Source organism: Sphaerodactylus townsendi, linkage group LG03 (assembly GCF_021028975.2).
Source record: "Sphaerodactylus townsendi isolate TG3544 linkage group LG03, MPM_Stown_v2.3, whole genome shotgun sequence".
NCBI classification, from domain to species: domain Eukaryota; kingdom Metazoa; phylum Chordata; class Lepidosauria; order Squamata; family Sphaerodactylidae; genus Sphaerodactylus; species Sphaerodactylus townsendi.
In genome coordinates, this window is record NC_059427.1 from 176,136,822 (window position 1) to 176,159,429 (window position 22,608).

The 22,608-nt window shown below is 52.7% G+C and overlaps 1 protein-coding gene and 1 long non-coding RNA gene across 2 annotated transcripts in view; one reads left to right on the forward strand and one right to left on the reverse strand.

The window, feature by feature from the left end:
- Positions 1 to 3,915: 3,915 nt before the first annotated feature.
- Positions 3,916 to 17,600, reverse strand: LOC125429445. Its single transcript, XR_007243987.1, has 3 exons — positions 17,490 to 17,600; positions 14,750 to 15,097; positions 3,916 to 3,968 (listed from the first exon to the last, which is right to left on the reverse strand). It is a non-coding gene; the product is annotated as an uncharacterized LOC125429445 (long non-coding RNA).
- A 127-nt stretch (positions 17,601 to 17,727) lies between these two features.
- The window catches only part of KCND1 (potassium voltage-gated channel subfamily D member 1), an 89,434-nt gene continuing 84,553 nt past the window's right edge, over positions 17,728 to 22,608 (forward strand). The window contains exons 1-2 of the mRNA XM_048491875.1: positions 17,728 to 17,916; positions 18,946 to 20,688. Coding sequence (XP_048347832.1) covers positions 19,574 to 20,688 — 1,115 coding nt within the window. The 5' untranslated portion in view covers positions 17,728 to 17,916; positions 18,946 to 19,573. The remainder of the gene's footprint in view (positions 17,917 to 18,945; positions 20,689 to 22,608) is intronic.

Consider the following 22,608-nt stretch of genomic DNA (forward strand, 5'->3'; position numbering starts at 1 on the left):
CTTATGCCAAGAATTAAACTTTGTTGATCTTAAAGTGTCACTGGACACAAAACGTTTTTGTGGGGGCAATAGTGCAGCAAGCCAATCGCTTTGGGCCTCCATTACCAAATCTTGAAAAGGAGAATAACTACGACAGCTGATTAGTACAGTGATTAAGCTACTGAAATGTATATTAGTGGCATGGAGTTAAAGAGAGGAGACAGGTTAATGCTTTGGAGGCATATCTGGAGCAGACTTGGCAGGGTTGGGATGGCAGCGGCCATTCGTTTCATCCTGGAATCATATGGAATCTGACAAAGGCAATTCAGAACAAGCATTATTACCTCAGGTTTACGTCTCTCTTTCGCACTGTCTCTGCACAGACAAGAAAGGGAACTGAGTTATTAATCATTAATTTAATGTTGTTGTTCTAGTTCCAACTTGCATAAAATTTTCAAAAGATGTGGAAGGCATCACCTGCTTGAAGTCTCTGCCGTCAAGAAGCACAAGAAGGAAAAAAGAGTTTGGATTTATACCCTGCTTTTCGCTACCTTTAAGGAGTCTCGAAACAGGGCAGGAACTCCTTCCCTTCCCCACCTCATAAGGTGAATAAGACTGAGAGAGTTCTGAGAGAACTGTAACAGGCTTCATGTGGAGGAGTGGGGAAACAAACCTGGTTCTCCAGATAAGAGCGTACTTCTTTCAATCACTACACCACGCTGGTAGCCTGCATAAATGTGCCTTGCCCGCCCCCGTGACTTGATTCCCAACCTTCCTCCGGTCAACGTAGTTGGTCTTTCCAAGCAGGTGCACTCATCCTTAGAGGGTCCAAGTTGCCCACCCAACAGCAGCGCAGCAGCTGATCACCATCCACTCCACAGATGTTTGGGGCTCAGCCCCTGCAGCAGATGAACACACACACACCCCCGCGGTGTTAGGCCTGCCAAGGAGCCATGAGGATAGCTCAGCTGGAGAACCGGTCCTACCCAGCGGGGCAGGGCATCATTTGGGGGTGGAAAGTGCCATAGTCACAGCTGTCATGATAGCCATGAGGTTTCCAAGGCAAGAGGCATGTAGAGGTGGTTTGCCATAGCAAGGGCAGACTTCCATGGTGGTCTCCCATCCAACGTGCAGGATCTGAAGGGATCTGGCAAGCCTGGGCCATCCAGATCAAGGCCATCCAGCTCTGATGGTGGTGGAAAGTACCCTCAACAAGTCACGGCCAACTGATGATGACCCCAGAGAGTTGTCAAGGCAAGAGATGGACCAGGCCATGCCCTGCCCCTGAGTAGCAACCCAGGACTTTGTTGGTGGTCTCCCATCGAAAAACTAACCAGGACAGACCTTCCTTGGCTTCCAAGATGTCAAGAGATCAAGCCACCCTGAGCTATCCAGGTCAGAGAACAGATGCAAGGAGGTAGTTTGCCGTTGCCTGCCTCTGCACAGCAACCCTCTGTCTCCTGCCCTCAACTTCTTTGCTGATCTCCACTCCAACTATGAACCAGGGCTGCCCCTGCCTAGCTTCTGAGACCTGACAAGATTGGGCCAGCCGGGGCAAGGCAAGAGGTGAGCAGAGGCTGTTGCCCATTGCTTGCCTCTGCACGGCAACCCTGGTGGTTCCCCTCCAAGTACTGACCCTGCTTAATGTCCAAGAAATGCTGAGCCTGGACCACCCAGGCCAGAGCGGCCTCCACCTATAGAAACGGTGTTGGCCGGAATAACCAACCCAACATTCCCCGTGAAGCTTTATCCCCCTTGGCCAAGGTGGGACCTGTGAAGGCAGCCGTAAGAACATCCAATATTCTTTCCTTTGTATGCCTAATAAAGGTTATTGTTGATGATGAACTCTGACTGGTCTCCGCTGCCCGGGGGAGCCCAGCAGGGCCGTCTCCTCTCGGGGCCTTCTGCTCCCTGCTCCCTTCCCCGTTGTCAATAACAAGCGGGGTTGCCATTGATCAGCATCTTCAAAGCACTCAGGTGAAAGCATTCCACGGCCACGGTAGTCACAATAATCCTTAATGGCGGGGAAAGATGGGTGAGAAGAAATTAACAGTAGGCAGGAATCGTGGTGAGTGGGGAGGGAAGGGGTGGTCTTCTTGGGCAACGGAGGCAGCTGCCGGGGGGGGGGGGGGGCTGCTTCAGGGTTGTTCACCAGCAGCCCCGCCTCCTCAAAGGAGAGAGGGAAAGGAGAAGAGTCGGCCTCTGCTGCCGCTTGAACCTGGTGAAAATGCTGGTGGACTCTGGGTCTGGGCCAAGTGCCTGGCATCACTCTTTTTAGCAGGCAGATGATACACGAAAGCCGTGGTGGCGAACCTTTGCCACTCCAGATGTTAAGGACTACAATTCCCATCAGCCCCTGCCAGCATGGTCAATTGGCTATGCAGGCAGGGGCTGATGGGAATTGTAGTCCATAACATCTGGAGTGCCAAAGGTTCGCCACCACTGCACTAAAGGTATACCAAGGGAACGCCCAGCTTGCTCTTCTGCATTTATCAGCAGCTTGGTCTTAATTTCCCCGGGCCTGCTAAAGATTTTCGTGCATGCAGATAAAAGACGCAAGCACAGGGGCCAGTGTGACAGCGGGCAGGCAGCCTTGCGGAGAGACAAGCTCATTTCTGGAAATGGCCATCGCTTTCCTGGCAAAACAGAGCGATCCCCGTATAAATCAGGCAGACGGGTTTGCTGTGCATACCAAAAGCGCCAATCCCTTCCCTTAAAAAAAAAAAAAAAGACGCGTTTATTACGGAGGAAGGAAATTTGAACTAGAACGCTACTTATTTGCTGCATCTATATGCAAAGCCCTCAAATAGATCCTCTAAACGTTCCCCACGGTGCTTTTGCACTCCCCGCTTGAAATCTATTCCTGGGTGTGCTTATGTCTAAGCTGACAGCCTAGCTGGGCACGGAGCCGGTCTGCTCTGACTGGCAGCTGCTCTCCAGTCCAGCTGGGCTTCCAGAGGCCCCTCCAGCTGCACGTGCCTTCCACGGGCCCCGTTTGTTCTGTGGCTGAGCGGCAGCCCCTCTTCCGAGCCTGACTTTTCCAACTGGTACAGCAGGTAGGACGGGGGCTTGACACGTCTGGGTGGTGGACGGATGAGCGTTCTCTTTGTGTGGGTTGTTTTTCTGGGCCTCGTCTCTCCCCAGAGCTGACACATCAGGGTCACTGTCACCCGTCTGTCGCTGAGCCAGCTTTGAAGGATCCAGATGAAAGAAGTCTTGCCGTCACAGGCTTGCAGCTAATTGGGAGCATCAGGGACAGGACGTGTCTGCCTGTTTGGGAGTGGTGGATAAAGGGGGGGGGGATTGCTCTGTTTCAGCTCTAGTTTGGGGAGGTCAGGATGGGGCGTAGGAGAAGGACTCGTGTCTTCTCCTGTTGGACAACAGGCTAGAACAGTGGTGGCGAACCTATGGCACGGGTGCCAGAGGTGGCACTCAGAGCCCTCTTTGTGGGCACGCGTGCAGAGTTCGTCATGTGATAATAGTGTAATTATTTCAGGGAGATTATTAGCATTAAACCTAAGACCTAGTTTTGGGGAAGCAGTGTAGGTAACCCTGTTAAGCGCTGTTAAACCCCACTGATTTTCATTCAAAGAACTAAAGCGCGATCCTTTACCTGGGAGTAAGCTCGGTTGCTGGCAATGGGGCTTGCTTCTGAGTAAACCCTCCTAGGGTCGTGATTCACCTGTTCAAAGCGTTGCACAGTTGCTTCAAAGCAAAGCCACCGATTACCACCAAGCTTACTCTCGAGTAACGCGCGCCTTGGAGCCAACCATTTTTCTATACTGAAACCTCAGTATTCAGGTTTATTTATTTATTTATTTGATTTCTAAACCGCCCTCCCCCTAGGGGCTCAGGGCGGTGAACAACAATGAAAAAAACAACTTTTAAAAGTTAAATTGCCACGTTGGCCCTTTGCGATAAATAAGTGGGTTTTGGGTTGCAGTTTGGGCACTCGGTCTCGAAAAGGTTCGCCATCACTGGGCTAGAACCTGTTTGTTTGCCCTTAGACACAGAGTCTTCTCAGCCCACTCCGACGACGGCGCCTTTCACAGCTGCTTGATTTCCAGGCGATAGCAAACATCACACTCCCCTCCCTGCCCTGTTCGAATCCTCTGGCTGGGGGGTTTTTCCCAGGGGACGGGTCTGGGGTCTGGGGGGTTTTGCTGCTCACGCTTTGCTCCCTCCTGCGGCTGGCATTCTTTGGAGGCATCCAGGCCGCAGGGACATGCGTTTCTGTGCAATGGAGAGAAACGTCCCGACGTGCCTCTGAAGATGCCAGCCACAGCTGAGGACAAGACGACCCCGCCAGACCCCTGCCACCCAGCCTGGGAAACCCCCAGCAGCTGCTCTACCTCCATGCTGTGGAAAAAGTTCTCATGCTTTTTGAAGGCACGAGAACAGCGGGGGGTTGTGGTGGTTGTTTTTCCCTGGCCAGTGGGCCGCTCTGCCTAGCCGCCAGGACCTGAGGCTGGGGGGAGAGGTCCTGGAGCAGCAGTTCTCGGTCTTTGAGGTCCTGGAGCAGCCATGGCGTAGGAGGTTAAGAGCTCATGGTGTAGGAGGTTAAGAGCTCGTGTATCTAATCTGGAGGAACCTGGTTTGATTCCCAGCTCTGCCGCCTGAGCTGTGGAGGCTTATCTGGGGAATTCAGATTAGCCTGTGCACTCCCACACCCGCCAGCTGGGTGACCTTGGGCTAGTCACAGCTTCTCGGAGCTCTCTCAGCCCCACCTACCTCACAGGGTGTTTGTTGTGAGGGGGGAAGGGCAAGGAGATTGTCAGCCCCTTTGAGACTCCTGCAGGAGAGAAAGGGGGGATATACATTCAAACTCTTCTTCTCTCCTTTGTGAGCCTGCAGGCACCTTTGCCATTCTGATGCAGCGTGGTGGGCACAGCGAAGGGTTGCCAGGTCCCTCCTGGCCACTAGCAGAAGATGGAGGGTAGGGCTGCCAGACACAGGCTGGGAAACTGAAGAAGAGGAAGAGGACGATGAGGACGACGAGTTGGCAGGGGCTGATAGGAATCATAGTCCATGAACATCTGGAGGGCCATAGGTTGGAGACCCCTGATCTGATTAATACACAAGCGGGTTCTCCTGTGCCTTGTGTTACCCTCACACAACGACCTTGTGAGGCTGATTAAACTACGGGAATTGGCCCAAGGTTCCCCTGTGAGCTTTGAGGCAGGGCAGGGTCTCTCCAGCCCTCGTACGACACTCCAACCACTACACTGGGTTGTCTCCAGATGGAAAAGCAGCCATTGACATTGTTTGAGGGGGATATTCATGGACTCTTCCGTTCCAGCCCAGAGCTCCCTCAGTCTTCCTCTCTCTATCATCTGTTGTTTTCCTGATGCTCCTCAATCTGGAGTTTAAATTGTGCCGGTGCTCAGAGATGGAATCTGGGAATACAACACTGAAATGAAGAAAAGTATATCTGAGCATGTGCAGAGTTGCTGCCCCCACAGACTGCCCATTAGGAGGAGCGCTGCAGCAGCCCTGATGCCCACCTCATCCAATATTCTCTTTCTAGTGTCGGCCAACACGATGGAGTCCTCAGCATCTGAAACTGACAGGTAGCCCATGCAGTAATAGCACTGGGGTGGAAAGACAAAAAAAGATATGGACAATGCAGAAATGGTTGGAATATATATGGGAGCAAATTCAATTAGAAATTTTCGACGTCATGTCAAGAAATCAAATATGGCAAGAAAAACTAAAAGATATGAAGTGGATCTGGATGGAATTCAAAGACTGGTTAAACAAAATGGGAATTACAGAAGAAAAATGGATAAGAAGATTGAGAAGAATGGACCTGCTGCTGCGCATCTAAAGAAGAGAAGAAGAGGGGGGAGGGGAAAAAAGGGGGGAAGGATGAAATATACGATATACAATATAAATCTGTAATAATTCCGAAATATCAATAAAAATATTTTTTTTAAAAAATGAAACTGACAGATATACTGCCTCTGATCATGGGGTTTCTCACTGTCACAGCTCATAGCCATTGACGTACAGGAAATGTCTCATTCATTGAAAAAGACATCCAAGGCCTGCTTTACAGACCCAATGCAGGAAAAAGCATTCGCACTCTGCTCTCCCTCCCACCCTGTAGGTGAGGTACAACCCGTTCTCCCAGGATTTGAATGAGAGCGGTCTCCCGTTTCTTAGGCTGGAGAAATTCCTGGAGGCTTGGGGGGACTCTACAGAGATGGGGGAGGGGGGAGGGGACTCAGTGGGAGCCAGCTTATTTATCGGCAATCTTATTTGGAGATTTTAAATTGTGGTCTTTTACGTGTTTCTTATGGATGTTTTATTCGTATTGTAAACTGCGTCCAGTTCCACCAAGGAAGAAAAGCAGCCAATAAATGTTTTCAAGAGATAAATAAATGTGACGTCATCGAGCCAGCCTTCCGAAGCTGCCGTTTCCTTTGGCCGCTGGAAATACTTGGTCACTCCAGGAGGAAGGGTCCAGCTGGATAATGAATCCCAGAAGTTCACGGTGCAGGTTATGAATCCTTGCATGCTGATCTTGAATTCCTGGGGTGGAAAACCCAGGTTTCTAGGCAGGTCTGGGTGCCTTTCCTGCCCACTAATTCATTCCTAAATCACCACCTGGAATTTGACTTCAGTATTTCTGCCAAGCAGTGGCGTACCGCTAATGGGGACATGGGGTATCCCATGTCCCCGGGCGCATGCTATTCCATCACATGGGGGGGCTCCAGGCGCCCCATGTGACAAAATGGCATGCGGCCGAGCCACCCGCTACCCAGCCCCAACCCCCTCCTGGCCTCCCTGCAGGCCGGCTCCTGCCCTCCCCAGGCCCATGAGCCTGCCTGCTGCTGCGGCGCCCATCTGAGCCACCACCAAGCCCCACCCTCTCCCGGCCTCCCTGCTGACTCCAGTATGTGGAATGCAGGGAGCCGGGCAGGAGGGGGGCTCTGGAAGGTGGTCATGCCCCTAGGCGCCATTTAGGACCCATACGCCACTGCTGCCAAGGTTGTTAACTCTTTCTACCGACGGTTGCCAACTCTAGCTTGGAAAATTCCTGGAGATTTGGGTTTGGAGCTTGGGGACTTCCGTCAGCTGCAATGGCACACAGTCCACCCTTGAAAGCAGCCATTCTCTCCAGGGGCGCTGATCTCTGTAGGCGGCAGATCAGCTAGGGTTGGCCTCCCAATCTCGGCTTGTGCTCTGCCACCTTCTCTGGTTCCAGATCTCTCAGCTAGATGGGGGTGGGGGGGTGCCTTTGGTTGCTCGCCAGCCTTGGAACTGGGAAGCAGGCTTTGGCTTGTGGCCAGTGTCATGAACAGCTCTTAGCCAGAGGCCTGTATTGATCGCTGCTAAGTGCTGGTTGTTTCCTTCATTGCTGATTCAGAGGTTGATTCATGCCCAAGTGTCTGATTTGGAGCAGATAGGGGAAGGAGAAAAATCTGAGGGTGGGGGGTTACGGAAACTCCAGGGGATGGAACCCTTCACCCTGGCTTCCGGAGGAATTCCCTAATGTGCCTAGAAGCCAATGAATCGCACACCCTGGCCCTTTCTGCACAAACCTTTAAAAGGGGATTTTTTAAAAAGAAAATTTTATTTATTTTACACATATAAACAACACATACAGAAAGAAAGAGGGGGGGGGAGCCAAATCTAATCTCCCCTCCCCACTATAATAAACACACATACACACACACATTTTAAAAACATCCCTACATACATAGTTTGAATTTATATCCCCCTTTTCTCTCCTGCAGGAGACTCAAAGGGGCTTACAATCTCCTTGCCCTTCCCCCCTCACAACAAACACCCTGTGAGGTAGGTGGGGCCGAGAGAGCTCCGAGAAGCTGTGACTAGCCCAAGGTCACCCAGCTGGCGTGTGTGGGAGTGTACAGGCTAATCTGAATTCCCCAGATAAGCCTCCACAGCTCAGGCGGCAGAGCTGGGAATCAAACCCGGTTCCTTCAGATTAGATAAACGAGCTCTTAACCTCCTACGCCACTGCTGGTGACTTCCAGCTACCTCAAGTATGGATCCAAACACAAATCTAGCCTCGTGCTTCTAATTAGTATCTGCATTTCTTTCACTTTTAGTCCTTTAAAAAAAACTATTTTAGTCCAATTGCTGTTTTTCATTTAAATCTCAAATCCTGCCATGATTTTTCTATTTGTATATGTTTTCAGAAGCTGGTCCTTAAAGAAATTGTCCATTGTCCACGTTCAAACCTTTTAAAAGGTTTTTGAGGCAGGGAATAAAATATTTCCTCAGTGGAGTTCTGCATTGTTTTTACCCCCTTTGGTTCCCGAAACGTTTTATTTGCAGCTGCAAAATGTTTTAAACGAATGCCCTTTTAAAAGATTCTTTAGTTGAAATGTTTTCAAGACAGCTCCGTTTGCCTGTGCGATCTCTTCAAGACGCCTTCCACATCTCTCTGCCTTACCTCAGCTTCCTCCTCGGCGCCATTTTCTGAGCTCACTCCTGGCCCTTGGCCTGTTTTTCGTGCACTATTTCTGTGAGTTTGTTTAGGTTTGGGGGGGGGGGTTAATCTTCAAAGGCTCGAGTGTAGAAAGAAGGCGCAAAGAATTGTGGTGCAAAGCTGTAAGACATACTCAAAAAAGAGGGGAAATCACAAAATGGCAGCCAGGAATTGTTTTGAGGGTGTGAGTGCATGGGCATACATTGTGGTAAAGGTGGTGTGTGTGTGTGATTGAAAATGTTATAGAAATGTTATAGAAATGTTTTCAGGCATTTGTGTGGAAAGGGTCTTTGTCTTAGAATCAGAAAGAGCCTCCTGTTGGATTTTGCTCCCAGGAGCATTCTCTGTCAACAAAAACACCTTGCTTGTCCACAATCACCATCTTTGTGGCACTGGTCAAACAAAGCAGCTGCTGTTTAGATTTTGCCTCCATGAGGACAGTCACATTACCTAGCTGGATTTTAACTACATGGAACAATGCCTCAGAGCATGTACAGAGAGTCTATGGGAGGCGACAGGACAAGCTGGCTTGATATGAGCTACAAGAATGGGACAGGGAGCAAATGGATCTTTCAAGTGGTGGAGCGAATTGCAGAAGAGGGCTTGATGGAGCATCAGTCAGAATTGGGCCATCCATCATGGGCAAAACTTGCAGGCAGAAGAATTCATTTGCCAAACCCATTTGCCAGCCTTTATTAATTTCCACGGAAAACGGTTGAACGAATCAAACCTCATTGTCGCAGTCCCCACTTGTTTGCTGCTTTTCCAAGCGCTTGATGCAATCAAGACCTTGTACATTGCCGCACATGTGGTTTTGCTTGTGAGCGTACTGCATCATGGGCTGTGTAGTCTTCAAAAGCTAAAGCGACATAACCAGTGTGCCAAATGTAGGTCTGTATCAGCAGAGGGCTAATCTTAGTGGTTGTCCAGTGGCCCACTTCTTGTTTTAGGGTTGCCATCCCCTGCAACTATGGAACAAGTAAAGTTTCTCCCATCACGTAGAGTAGCCTACCTCCTGGGGCACTTAAAATTCTCCCCAAATTACAAGCACTCTGCAGATGACAGAGATCACCTCACTTGGAAAAAATGGCTGAGGGGGGTGAAATCCATGGCCCATCTCTGCCAATCCTGACCTCCTCAGGGTTTACCCCCAGATCTCCAGGAATTTCCTAACCCGGAGGTGCCAACCATAAGTTCCCGCCTATGCCAGCAACATTTCCCCTTCCTTGGTGTGTGGCAGCCAGTTTGCAGCTAGCACGGGGTGTCTTTTCAGACAGAAAAGTGGCAGAACTCGTATATTTGACGGGAAGGGTGGTTTTAGGAATCCAGTTCCGCTAGTCTCCAAGACCACCTTTTCAGTCAAATATACTAGTTTGGTTGCCAACAATAATGCCACACAAAGTGACTTGACTGTTGTCCTGCAGCTATCTCACGATCTGAAGGTTTAGAGCAGAGGTGTCCAACCCTGGCGCCCCAGATGTTCACGGACTACGATTCCAGGGCTGATGGAAATCATAGTCCATGAACATCTGGGGCACCGGAGTTGGATCCCGCTGGTTTAGAGCTGAAAATCCTCCACGCGGCCACTTTGAATGTCTAAAAAAGCTTCACCTGCTAAATTACCAACTTCCAGGTGCCGTCTGGAGATTTCCTGGAATGGCAGACTGCAGAGATCAGTTCCGCTGATGAACAGGGTGATTTGGAGAGTGGGATTTGGGGCAGCACACCCTCCAGGACTTCTCAAGCTCTGACCTCTCCGACCACCATGCCCAGGTCTCCAGGAATTTCCTAACCCAGAGTTGGCAAACCTGCCCAAGAATAAGACAGGTTATTTTCCTTACTCCCTTGGCAACCCTATAACTGTGACTGTTCCAACACAGCAGACCTGGGGTGGGCGCTTCTTCGTGAAACAGGGTTTGGGCGTTTTTAAAAGCTATAGAACAGGTAGGAACCAACAAGTAATGCTTGATACAGACCAAGGTTTCTTGGATGTCAGTCAGCTATTAAGAAGAAGAGTTTGGGTCAGCCAGAAGAAGTCTCAAAGGGGCTTACAAACTCCTTTCCCTTCCTCTCCCCACAACAGACCCCTTGTGAGATAGGTAGGGCGAAGAGAGTTCTGAGAGAACTGGGCCTGGCCCAAGGTCACCCAGCAGGCATCTTGTGTGGGGGTGGATAAAACAATCCTGTTCACCAGATAAGAGTCTGCCGCTCATGTGGAGGAGTGGGGAATCAAGCCCAGTTCTCCGGATTGGAGTCCCCCTGCTCTGAACCACGACACCACACTGGCTATGAAAGGAACTAGGCGTTGTTCCCCCCCACCCCTCGGACAACCCATGGCTGCAGAATCCCTGGCTCGGTCCCATTTCAGATGACGAGCAGCGGAGGCCCACCAGGTCAAGAATTTCACTCTGTTCAAACCAACCGACACCTGCTCCTGACAACTACAGAAAGGTGGGTTTGGGCTGTGTGTGTGTTTGTGTGGCCAGAACTTGCTTCCCAACATGATTGTTCTGCTCTGACGGGGAGATTGTGAACTTGAGCATTTAGTATATAAATGGGAGGGGGGGGGGGCTAATATTCAGTACAACAGATCACAATTTTAAAGCAACAAACATGTACTTGCAGATGGGCCCTGAAAGCAGGATCTGGCGAGGTGGGATCTCACAGCAGTGGCGTAGGAGGTTAAGAGCTCGTGTATCTAATCTGGAGGAACCGGGGTTGATTCCCAGCTCTGCCGCCTGAGCTGTGGAGGCTTATCTGGGGAATTCAGATTAGCCTGTACGCTCCCACACATGCCAGCTGGGTGACCTTGGGCTAGTCGCAGCTTCTCGGAGCTCTCTCAGCCCCACCTACCTCACAGGGTGTTTGTTGTGAGGGGGGAAGGGCAAGGAGATTGTAAGCCCCTTTGAGTCTCCTGCAGGAGAGAAAGGGGGGATATAAATCCAAACTCTTCTAGTTCTTCTTTCTTAGGAGATGGGGATGACTCGTGCAGCAGCACCAGCTCTTCCCCTGCGGCTCTTGGGCAGAGGGGGCAGATGATCCAGGATTCACTTTTCAAGAGTCACATGGGGGCCTCGTTTGTCCGGTCCACCCCACACTCCCCCCCCCCCCAGGAGCAAGAAGGTCCAGCAGGGCAATGGCAGCAACAGGATTGCTCAGCCCTCCCCCTATGAGCAAGCAGGGCCCAGTGGGGGGCAGGGCAGCAGGCCCCACAACCAGTTTGTGTGATTAGCGGGATCGAGCAGGAAAGCTGTTTCTGGATTCCACCATATCCGGATGCAAGTGGAGAAGTCACACACTTGAACCCTCCCCATCAAAATTCCTCCCCACCAAAAGAAAACTAGCATACCAGGATGAAAAGTTTGTATGTGCAAGGTTGTTTCGTGGGGGCACGTTCAAATATGACCCGACCGACCGTTGCTTCCTTCTGGCCACCCTGTGTGGGCTGTTCAAGGTAACAAATGTTCAGAGGTGGGTTGTCATTGTCTGCTTCCATGCAGGCTGAGAGAGTTCAGAGAGAACTGTGACTGGCCCAAGGTCACCCAGCAGGCTTCATGTGGAGGAGTAGGGAATCACACCCGGTTCTCCAAATTGGAGTCCACTGCTCTTAACCCCTACACCAGTGATGGCGAACCTTTTCGAGACCGAGTGCCCAAATTGCAACCCAAAACCCACTTATTTATTGCAAACTGCCAACCCGGCAATTTAACCTGAATACTGAGGTTTTAGTTTAGAAAAAACGGTTGGCTCAGAGGCGTGTGTTACACAGGAGTAAGCTTGGTGGTAGTCGGTGGCTTTGCTTTGAAGCAACCATGCAACTCTTTCAACAGGTGAATCATGATCCTAGGAGGGTTTACTCAGAAGCAAGCCCCATTGCCAGCAACCAAGCTTACTCCCAGGTAAAGGATTATGCTTTAGTTCTTTGCATGAAAATCAGTGGGGTTTAACAGCACTTATCAGGGTTACCTACACTAGATGTGGGGGGGGGAGGCACTCTGTTTTCGCGTGCCCACAGAGAGGGCTCTGAGTGCCACCTCTGGCACCCACCACTGCCCTACACCGTGCTGGCATGTTTGGAATGGTGCACCCCAGGAAAACCTATCACAATTGGACAATTCTGCACATGCAGAAGGGACCTTAGAAGGGTCTAACCCTGCAGGGATAGGGCAGGATAAAAGCCGAAATAAATAAATAAATTGACTGACTGACTGACTGACTGACTGACAGATTCTTGGAGCAAAGGGCAGGAAAACAGGGAGGAAAGTGCTGAGATGCTGTCTTTTTTTTAAAAAAATATCTTTTTCTGTTCAGAAATACACATATTTTTATTTATTTGAAAACATTTTTCTTGCTTTTCTGCCTGATTCAAGGTCTTCAAGGCAATGAAAAACCCAACGCATTAAAGCTGCCTTTAAAAACAGAATTCCACACATTTAAGAAGCAAGGAAGTTCAGGGAGACAACACCAAATTAAACGAGTCTTCATCCACTGGCAGAAGATGACAATAGAGGGGAACAGATCACTCTCCCCAGAGAGGGAATCCCATCATTCTGCCGCTGTGACCAACAAGGTCCTTTCTCGGGTTGCTACCTGTCTGGCAGGGGCACCTGAAGCAGGTCCGTGAAGGAGATTGTAATGGTTGGATGGGGTCATATGAGACGCACGCCACATCTGGTTGGTTTGTGTAGCACATTCAATAGTCTCTCTAACCCAGGGGTGTCCAACTCTGGTGCCCCAGATGTTCATGGACTATGATTCCCGTCAGTCCCTGCCAGCATGGCTTGGAGCAGCAGTGGCGTAGTGGTTAAGAGCAGGTGCACTCTGATCTGGAGGAACCGGGTTTGATTCCCCGCTCTGCCGCCTGAGCTGTGGAGGCTTATCTGGGGAATTCAGATTAGCCTGTGCACTCCCACACACGCCAGCTGGGTGACCTTGGGCTAGTCACAGCTTCTCCGAGCTCTCTCAGCCCCACCTACCTCACAGGGTGTTTGTTGTGAGGGGGGAAGGGCAAGGAGATTGTCAGCCCCTTTGAGTCTCCTACAGGAGAGAAAGGGGGGATATAAATCCAACTCTTCTTCTTCTACTCTTCTTCTCCAACCATCCCCTGAGAGGAAGTGAGCCTCCTGGGACAGCTCCCCCTGCTGGGCAGCCACCCAATCTGCTCATAGGAAACATTGACCGTATGCTGCGGTGTGGATCAAATGATATGTTTGCTCACGGTTCTTTTCTTCCCTGAAAAACAGAGAATGGAGGATTTTTTTTCCTTTTGCTGTCAAGTTACAGCTGACTTCTGCCGACCCCGGAGGGTTTTTAAGAAAAGAGACGTCCAGATGTATTGTGGAAGGCTTTCACGGCCGGATTCAACTGGTTCTGGTGGGTTTTCTACCAGGCCACAGCCACACAGCCCGGAAAACCCACCAGAACCAGATGTTCCGAGGTGGTTTGCTGTTGCCTGCCTCTGGGCCACGTCTCTGGTATTCCCTGGTGGCCTCCCATCCAAATACTTGCCAGGGTCGAGGCTGAAAGTGGCCCAGGGCTACTCAGCATGTTTCCTTGGCAAAATGGAGATCTGAACTTTCCCAGTTCAACACCATGTAGAACAGTGATGGCGAACTTTTTCGAGTCCGAGTGCCCAAACTGCAACCCAAAACCCTCTTATTTATCGCAAAGTGCCAACACAGCAATTTAACCTGAATACTCAGGTTTTAGTTTAGAAAAAAACGGTTGGCTCTGAGGAGTGTGTTACTCGGGAGTAAGCTTGGTGGTAGTCAGTGGCTTTGCTTTGAAGCAACCGTGCAACTCTTCCAACGGGTGAATCACAACCCTAGGAGGATTTACTCAGAAGTAAGCCTCATTGCCAGCAACTGAGCTTACTCCCAGGTAAAGGATCACTCTTTAGTTCTTCGCATGAAAACCAGTGGGGGTTTTACAGCGCTTAACAGGGTTACCTACACTGCTTCCCCAAAACTAGGTCTTAGGTTTAATGCTAATAATCGAGCCCAGCGGCCCAGGCCAGCCTAGATGTGTGTGGGGGGACACTCTGTTTTTGCGTGCCCACAGAGAGGGCTCTGAGTGCCACCTCTGGCACCTGTGCCATAGGTTCGCCACCACTGATGTAGAAGATATACAAAATGTCCTGTTTAGCTCTCACAAGGGTATGTTTTACCCCATGGGGTAGATAGAAGCTGGGGGAGGTTTCCCACGGGAAAAGGGAAGCCCCCTTTCTCCAGTTGCAATTTATTGGAACCAACTGTATCCAGTTGTTATGCTGTTATGCACACCCTCCCTGACCAAGTGGCAGGCTAGTACATGCCCGGGTTCTGCTGGCAAGGTGGTCTGTGGGGAAAATTTACTGCTCATCCTCCTCTTGGCTGCACCCAAATTCATATATGAGCTCAAGGCCGAAGGAAATCAGCCTCTGGAGACACAAACATCCTCTGCCGACGGAGGTGGCTTCCCTGAGGATTCTGGCGGTGGGGTGGGAGACGCAACGGGTAGCTATGGAGGGCTTCCCCTTTAAGGCCTTATGCGCAGGCCGCTGAGGGTTTGCCAATTTAATTTTCTTCTTCGCCTTGTGTAGCCATAAGCGCCGTGCGACCGTCACTATCCACACGTGTGTGCCGCTTCTCCAAAAGCAGCTCACAAAGGAAAAACAGGCTGTGAATGAAATCATAAAAGCATAAAAATGATCAATATCAAAACTAGCATTAAAACAAGCAAGGGCACCCCTCGAGCAACTTTCCATCCACTGTCACAATTGTTTGCAAGTGGATTCTGAAATCCAGCTGCCAAGTGCATTGGAAGTGGACTGAAAGTGCCTTATTCTGCCTGTGCGGAAGGGGCCTATTGTGGCTGCTGAACGTCGTGGACTTGGAAGGGTGAAATCCTGGATGGGACGGCACAATCAGAGTGGCATTCAAGTAGCATAAATTAGCAGCAGTGGCGTAGGAGGTTAAGAGCTCGTGTATCTAATCTGGAGGAACCGGGTTTGATTCCCAGCTCTGCCACCTGAGCTGCGGAGGCTTATCTGGGGAATTCAGATTAGCCTGTACACTCCCACACCCGCCAGCTGGGTGACCTTGGGCTAGTCACAGCTTCTCAGAGCTCTCTCAGCCCCACCCACCTCACAGGGTGTTTGTTGTGAGGGGGGAAGGGCAAGGAGATTGTCAGCCCCTTTGAGTCTCCTGCAGGAGAGAAAGGGGGGATATAAATCCAAACTCTTCTTCTTCTTTTGTCAAACAGCCTTCCTCACAATAATAATTATTGGTGATGATGATACTGAAATTAGCTGCTTAAACAATATATCTGTTTATTTAAAAGCCTAGGGCCAGGCTCCTCAAAAGCCGCAAGGGGCCACTGGGGGCCACACGGCCTTTGCCAGTAAGGGTGGCGTCAAATGAGGGGAGAGCTTTTCCCAAGTGAGGGAAAAGGCTCTGTCTCCAGTGGCCCCTTGCCTTTTGCGTATGGGTGGCACAGAGGGGGAGAGGAATTTCATTTGGAAGTTCAACAGGTGCAGCATGGCACTGCCGCAGTAGGAGAAAGCCTCCCCTGTTGAGTGTTTGCCTGCCTGGGCAGAGAAAAATGGCCTCCTTGAGTAAAAGGATTGGGGGGGGGGTGAGTTTAAGAGTGGCCCAGGAATGCCCGTGGTTGTGGGCACAGCTTTCTGGGAGTGCCCAAGACAGGCCTGGCCAATGTTTAAAACGTATTTATGGCCGGGCATACTTCGGTGGTGTTGCATGATTGACTGATTGATTGATTTTACATTTATGACTATTTTTGCCACAAGGCACTTTGTGGAAATTAAAAACCCTAATGGCAACAAAACGGCCATTTTTTTAAAAAAAAAAGGCTGAGAAATGACGGGAGCCAAAAAAAAAAAATAGGGCTGTCCATTATTTAGATGATTTCAGATGAAGATTGGAAGGGGGGGGGGGGGGGAGAAACATTTCGGATCAGTCTATTGGGGAAAATCAAGGGGGAACACTTTGTCTTCCTTCTAGGGGGGACTTCAGAGAGGAGTCTGCCGGGCTGAACGCTCCCCAATATGCAGGCTGAAAACACCCTGCGTCTAGAAAGCCAGCATGTCAAGGAGAATGGTTTTACATAGCCTCCTAATGTGAAGTATAACCAAGCTGCTTGGGTTGGGCACCCTTGAAACACGCGAGCCCCTCTTCCCGCCCCGTGGAAGCCCAGCAGGCCCGCAGAACCGTTCGGTCCGGCAGGATACGTGCACACTGGCCAATCCGGATGGGGGCTATTCCGCAGTCAGCGGATCCCTGGGGGGGGGGGGGGAGGGGGCTTCACTGCAGGCTGAAGTACTCGAAGCGACCACAGGGGGAGCTCTGCAGGAGAGCCCGAAATGGTCCAGAGTGTACCCAGCACCGCGGGGGAGGGCGGAGCGCACCGGGAGGGGGGGGCATACCTCAAAGGGTTGGTTTTATTTTATTTTTTGCGCTGGCTCATTCCGAGCAGTGTCCCGCCCGTTGCGTCGCGGTTATCTCCCTCACCCCCCAGTTCCCCTCCCTCTTTTGCTAATCCGGAGTGGCACCAAATTTGAAATTCCAGCCCAGGCTCCGGGATGCTGACCATGCCGCCGCCAGGCGCCGGAGCTTCGCCGACCGGCTGCGGGTGGGCGCCTGGCTGGGAAGCGGATCCCGCCGCCGCCGGCCCCTTCCCCACAACCCTCCGTCGCGCGGGGCCTTCTCCACGCTGGCCCCTCCGGCCAAGCGCCCCGCTCCCGGGCCCAACGGCCTTGTAAAGCCAGCCCGCCCCCGGGCTCTCGCCGACCAGCCCTCGCTCGCCATCCGCCGGCTCCGGCCACCCCCCGCGGCCACCTGCTGCCTACCTGGCTGCAGCCTCCTGGCCGGGTCGTGCGCCGGCCGCCTGGATTCTCCTGTTGAATCTCGGCCTGCAAGGCTAGCTCTCCGTCCGTGTGCCTGCCAGTGCGACCGACCGTGCCTGTCTGTCTGTCCCCTCCACGCACCCATCTGTCTGCCCACTTGTCTGTCCATCCCTACAGACCTACCCAGCCAGCCACCCATCGGCCCACCTGTCTGTCCACGTCCGTCCGTGCGTCCATCGGGGTCCCGCCCTGCACCTGCCCGGGGGCCGCTGTGGGGCCCGCCGGCCGGCCGGTGCGCTGCCGCCGCTGGCTGGGGTGCGCGCCTCCGCCGCCCGCGATGCAGCCCCTGGCGGCGGCCAACCGCTCGCCGCTCCTTCCCGCCGCCCCCCCCCGCCCGCCCGCCCATTGCAGCTCGTCCTCTCGCTCCCCACCCTCCACACACACGCACACCCCACACACACACGCGCGCGCGCGCCCCAGGCAGACGGGCGAGCCGAGGGGAGCGATGAGGAGCGGCAGCGCCCGGGGGGCAACGGGAGCCCCCTCGCCCGCGCCCGCCCGGACCGGGACCCTCCCCCGCCAGCCCGGAGCCCACGCGGGGCGCTGCGCTGACTCCGCCGCGGACCCCCGGGGGGTAAGAGAAGCTCCACCGCCCCTGTCCAGTCCCGGAGCCCGGACGCCCCCCACCCACCGCCCAGCGCCGGGCTCTGACCTGCCTCCTAGCCCATCGATAGCCCCCCCATCGGACTCTGCCTCCCCCCCCTCCCCGCCGCCTTCTCTTAACTTGGCCAATCTCCCCCCTTTTCCCACCTGGGGCCAAGAATTGGCGCTGTTGCGCGCACGCACACACACACACACACACCCCTTTACCGGCTTGAGGGCTCGCCGGGCTTGGCCCCCTTTTTCCTTCCCAGTCGTTTGCCCCCACCTAAGGGAGGGGTGTTTTGCCTCATTGCGGAGAGAAGGGAGGGAGGGACACTCCGCCCGGGAGACGAGGAGTTAATGGGAAAGTTTGTTTGGACCCCGATGGTGGTTTTTTTAGTAGCTCTCTTCTCCCCTCCAATTTTTTTCCCCTTTGGATCAGCCTCCCCAACCACAGGACTGCCCCTTCTGCCCCCCTACGCCCCCCCCCCCCCGAAACACATGGCAGCATTTTGCTTCTTGGCAAAGATCTCCCACCCACCCCCACCCCTTTGGCACAGACCCTTCCTCAAATGTCCCTTTGGACTCCCCTTCCAATAGGACAGCAGCATCTAGAAGTCAGCCTTCCATTCCCGCCCCCCCCCCCCCACACACACACACACGCAATTCACTAGCACGCAACCTGAGAGCTGGAAAACAGCCCTAGCCGGAACTTGAACCCAGACACCCCCCTTCTTACAGATCCCATACTCAGGGAATCCTGTAGATCCCGCCTCACTGCCCAGTCTTTAGATCCCAGCATCGGAGAAGTTCTAGGCTGCTCCTCCATAAAACTAGAACGCCAGTCAGATCTCTCCTAGAGGTTTTATGGTTTCCACTCGGAGAAACTTAAGCTTGCTCTGAACTTCAGAACTGTCGCATCCGCTCCCGACACCGCAGCTCGGCTTTGCACTATTCTTCCTCACGGTTTTGCCTTTTTCTCTCTTTTTCTCTCCCCCCATCCCCCCCCCGTGCCCCCCAGCACTGCGTCACCTGCCCCTATCAAAGTGAGGGCGTCAACCAAGGTGGCCTTCTCTTGCTCTATGGGCCCCTCCATTTTCTGCTTCCCTGAGAAGAAAGAATCCAAGAAGGAACAACAGCAGAGGAAACAGCAGCGGCACGGTGCAGATCCCACTCCGGTCCACGCTGGATGGATGGAGACGCGGAGGAACGCTGGAGCCTTCCTTGTCAGCATGACGCTCTTTTAATCTCTGCCGACACCTTCTGAAGTTGTAGCCACCTCGATAGTGCTCTTGCCGGAATAAATCTGAGACGGGGGACACTTTTGTGACATCCTTTGGAAAAGAACTGGGGATATTGCTGCACTGGGGGAGGGGAGAGCAGAGGCACCCCTTCCGACGGATTTTTGCCGGGATCATATCTGGGGATACCGGGGGAGCTGCAGGCCCAAGACGGGATGCTTGGCTGGGCGGCCGTTCCGCTTCCAGGGCCCTGTCATGCATCCCCCCCTAGCCACAGTCAAATAAATTGGCCGTCATCAGAGACCTTCTTTTCAACAGTTCCTTTTGTCCCAAGCGGAGCTCAGCCGGGATTGTGCGATTGATGTGGCGTTTTATTACCGGCTCTCTTCTCCACTGAATTGACACAATATGGCTGCTGGAGTGGCCACATGGCTACCTTTTGCCCGGGCGGCGGCTGTGGGCTGGCTCCCACTGGCCAAGAAGCCCATGCCAAAGCCTCCTATTGACAAGAAACGGCGAAGTGATGAGATCTTGGTGGTTAATGTCAGCGGGAAACGCTTCCAGACGTGGAAAAATACTTTGGACCGCTACCCGGACACCTTGTTGGGGAGCTCAGAGAAGGAGTTCTTCTATGACGAAGACAGCCAGGAGTATTTCTTCGATCGTGACTCAGAGATGTTCCGTCACATCCTTAATTTCTACCGTACCGGCAGGCTGCATTACCCTCGCCACGAGTGCATACAGGCCTTTGACGAAGAGTTGTCTTTCTACGGCATCATCCCGGAGCTGATCGGCGACTGCTGCTTGGAAGAATACCGCGACCGCAAAAAGGAGAATGCCGAACGTCTCGCGGAGGACGAAGAAGCGGAGATAGCCACTGACACCGCCTTGCCGCTGGACAGCACGTTCCGCCAACGGCTCTGGAGAGCGTTCGAGAACCCCCACACCAGCACCATGGCCTTGGTCTTCTACTATGTCACTGGGTTCTTCATAGCGGTGTCGGTCATTGCCAACGTGGTGGAGACCATCCCATGCCCACAGTCTCCTGGGAAGAAGGGCCACCTGCCCTGTGGAGACCGGTTCCCCAAAGCTTTCAACTGCTTGGACACAGCTTGTGTCCTCATCTTCACCTTTGAGTATCTCATGCGCCTCTTTGCGGCCCCCAGCCGATTCAAATTCATGAAAAGCGTCATGAGCATCATCGATGTGGTGGCCATCATGCCGTACTATATCGGCTTGGTGATGCCGGAAAATGAAAACGTCAGCGGGGCCTTTGTGACGCTGCGGGTCTTCCGAGTCTTCCGCATCTTCAAGTTCTCGCGTCACTCGCAAGGCCTGAGGATCCTGGGCTATACCCTCAAGAGCTGTGCCTCGGAGCTGGGCTTCCTCCTCTTCTCACTGACCATGGCCATCATCATCTTCGCCACGGTCATGTTCTATGCGGAGAAGGGGACTCATGCCACCAACTTCACCAGCATCCCTGCGGCCTTCTGGTACACGATTGTCACCATGACAACACTCGGGTGAGTCGCTTGTGTTCATGATCCTCTCCCAAGAGATTTGGTTGGCCAAAGCACCACCACTCTATGCCCTCTGCCGTCTCAAACCAGGAAGTCCCGATCACATGACCCCCCTTGAGGAGGCGGGATTTCCAGGTTCTCCTTGAAGTGATGCCACAGAGGGGATGGAGTCAGGACAGCAGCAGTAGCTAGACACAATGAGAGCCTCCAGGTCTGGGTGCTGTCAACTTTTCTTGGAGGCAGTACTCTGGAAAGGCCTTATTGGTTCTCTTTGACAAACTGGTTGTGTGCGCGTGTGTGCGTCCCATGCCGTCAATTTGCTGCTGACTTATGTTGACCCCAGGTAGGGGCTTTAAAGGCAAGTGATGAAGTATAGGTGGTTCTGCCATCGTCTTCCTCAGCAGAGGCTTCTTGCAGCCCCCCCCTTCCAAGTACCGACCCTGCTTAACTTCCAAAGTCTGACGAGGTTGGGCTATCCCAGGCTGCCTCCCCCCCTCCGCGCCCCCAGACTGGTTGGCCACTGCGTAAAACAGGATGCCGGGCAAGATGGACCACTGGTCTGATCCGGCGGGGCACTTCTGAAATTCTTATTGTTAAGGGGGGGGAGAGAAGACGCCCCCCCCTTACATCTGGATGGTCAGGTGTCTCTGTGACACTGTCTTGAAGACAAAAGTGGGAAAAGGCTTCCTGCCTTGGGGTAAGAGATGCCCGCAGCATGAGGTGGCGTGAGATAGGTTGATTCCGTGCAAGCAGGAGTTGCAAGGAGACATTGAGGGGGAGGGAGTTTGATTCAAAGAAAAGCTTCTCTGAAACCAACCCAGGCATTTCCTTAAACTGCATCATTTTTTTTAAAAAAAGTATTCTGCAGTGTTCGAATCACAAGTATTTGCAGCGCTATTTTATAGCAGCGATCTTCCCTGCGGCTTCCTGAATTCCGATGTTTGAAGGCTGAACATCTGGGGTTATGTTTCTCTGGTGGCGTGTGTACATGCAATCCGAGCCTCAGAAATCCTGGTGTTAGAATCGTGGTATTTTTGCAACCTTGGCTATCTTGAGAGATTGGCTTTCTCGGTGCAGTTGACTGCGCGTGCTGTGGGGAGGTTTTTTTTTGAGGGGGGGTGTTGGGGTTGTGGTCTGCCCCCGGCTGGACATCTTCCCTGACATCAGAGCTGGAGTCGAAAGCCTGGTGCCTCCTCAGATTTCCACCCACGGCTTCCTTTTCACTTCATTTCAGAGCTCTTTCAGGATTCCCCCGAGAGCCTGCTCTCCCAGGAGGCGGGAACCCTTAGACTTATATTTTCCAGTTAATTAGCCGGCCCATTGCAGACCCTGGGACTTCCTGACGTCAAGAAAACCAGGTCCCCGCCCCCAAAGAAATTACAGTGATTGATGTTCTGGAATGACGTATCTAAGCAGCCCTGAGTCCGGCTTAGGCTGGGGAGGGTGGGGGTATTAAATTAATAAAACAAAACAAAATAAACAATCTAAGTTCAGACAATTTGGATGAGGCACAAAGGCCGGGGGTGGGGCAAAAGGTAATGGGGCCAAAGCAAGAACAGGCACACCTCAGATGGTGCTCTGGAAAGAGCTTAGCTAAAGGGCGGCGGGAGAGGGGGAGGCAGCTGTCCCAAGCTCCACCACTGGCGGGGACCCAAATGTCCACAGCCTCCCCTCGCAGGGGGCTGGAAGAACGGGCTCCTGCCGCCACTTGACCTGCCCCATCTAGCAGCAGCTCCTGGCTGACCGTACATAAGATGTGGGCCTCTCCTTGCCTGCTTTCTAGCTTTGACCCAGCAGTGGTTGCGGGCACAGCCGTGGGTTGGCACAGGGTCTGGGACCCAATCCTGGACTTTTGCTCAGGGCCCTGAATCGCTAAGAGCGCGCTGGGATGAGCGGCATGCGGTCTGTTTATACAGGGTCTGT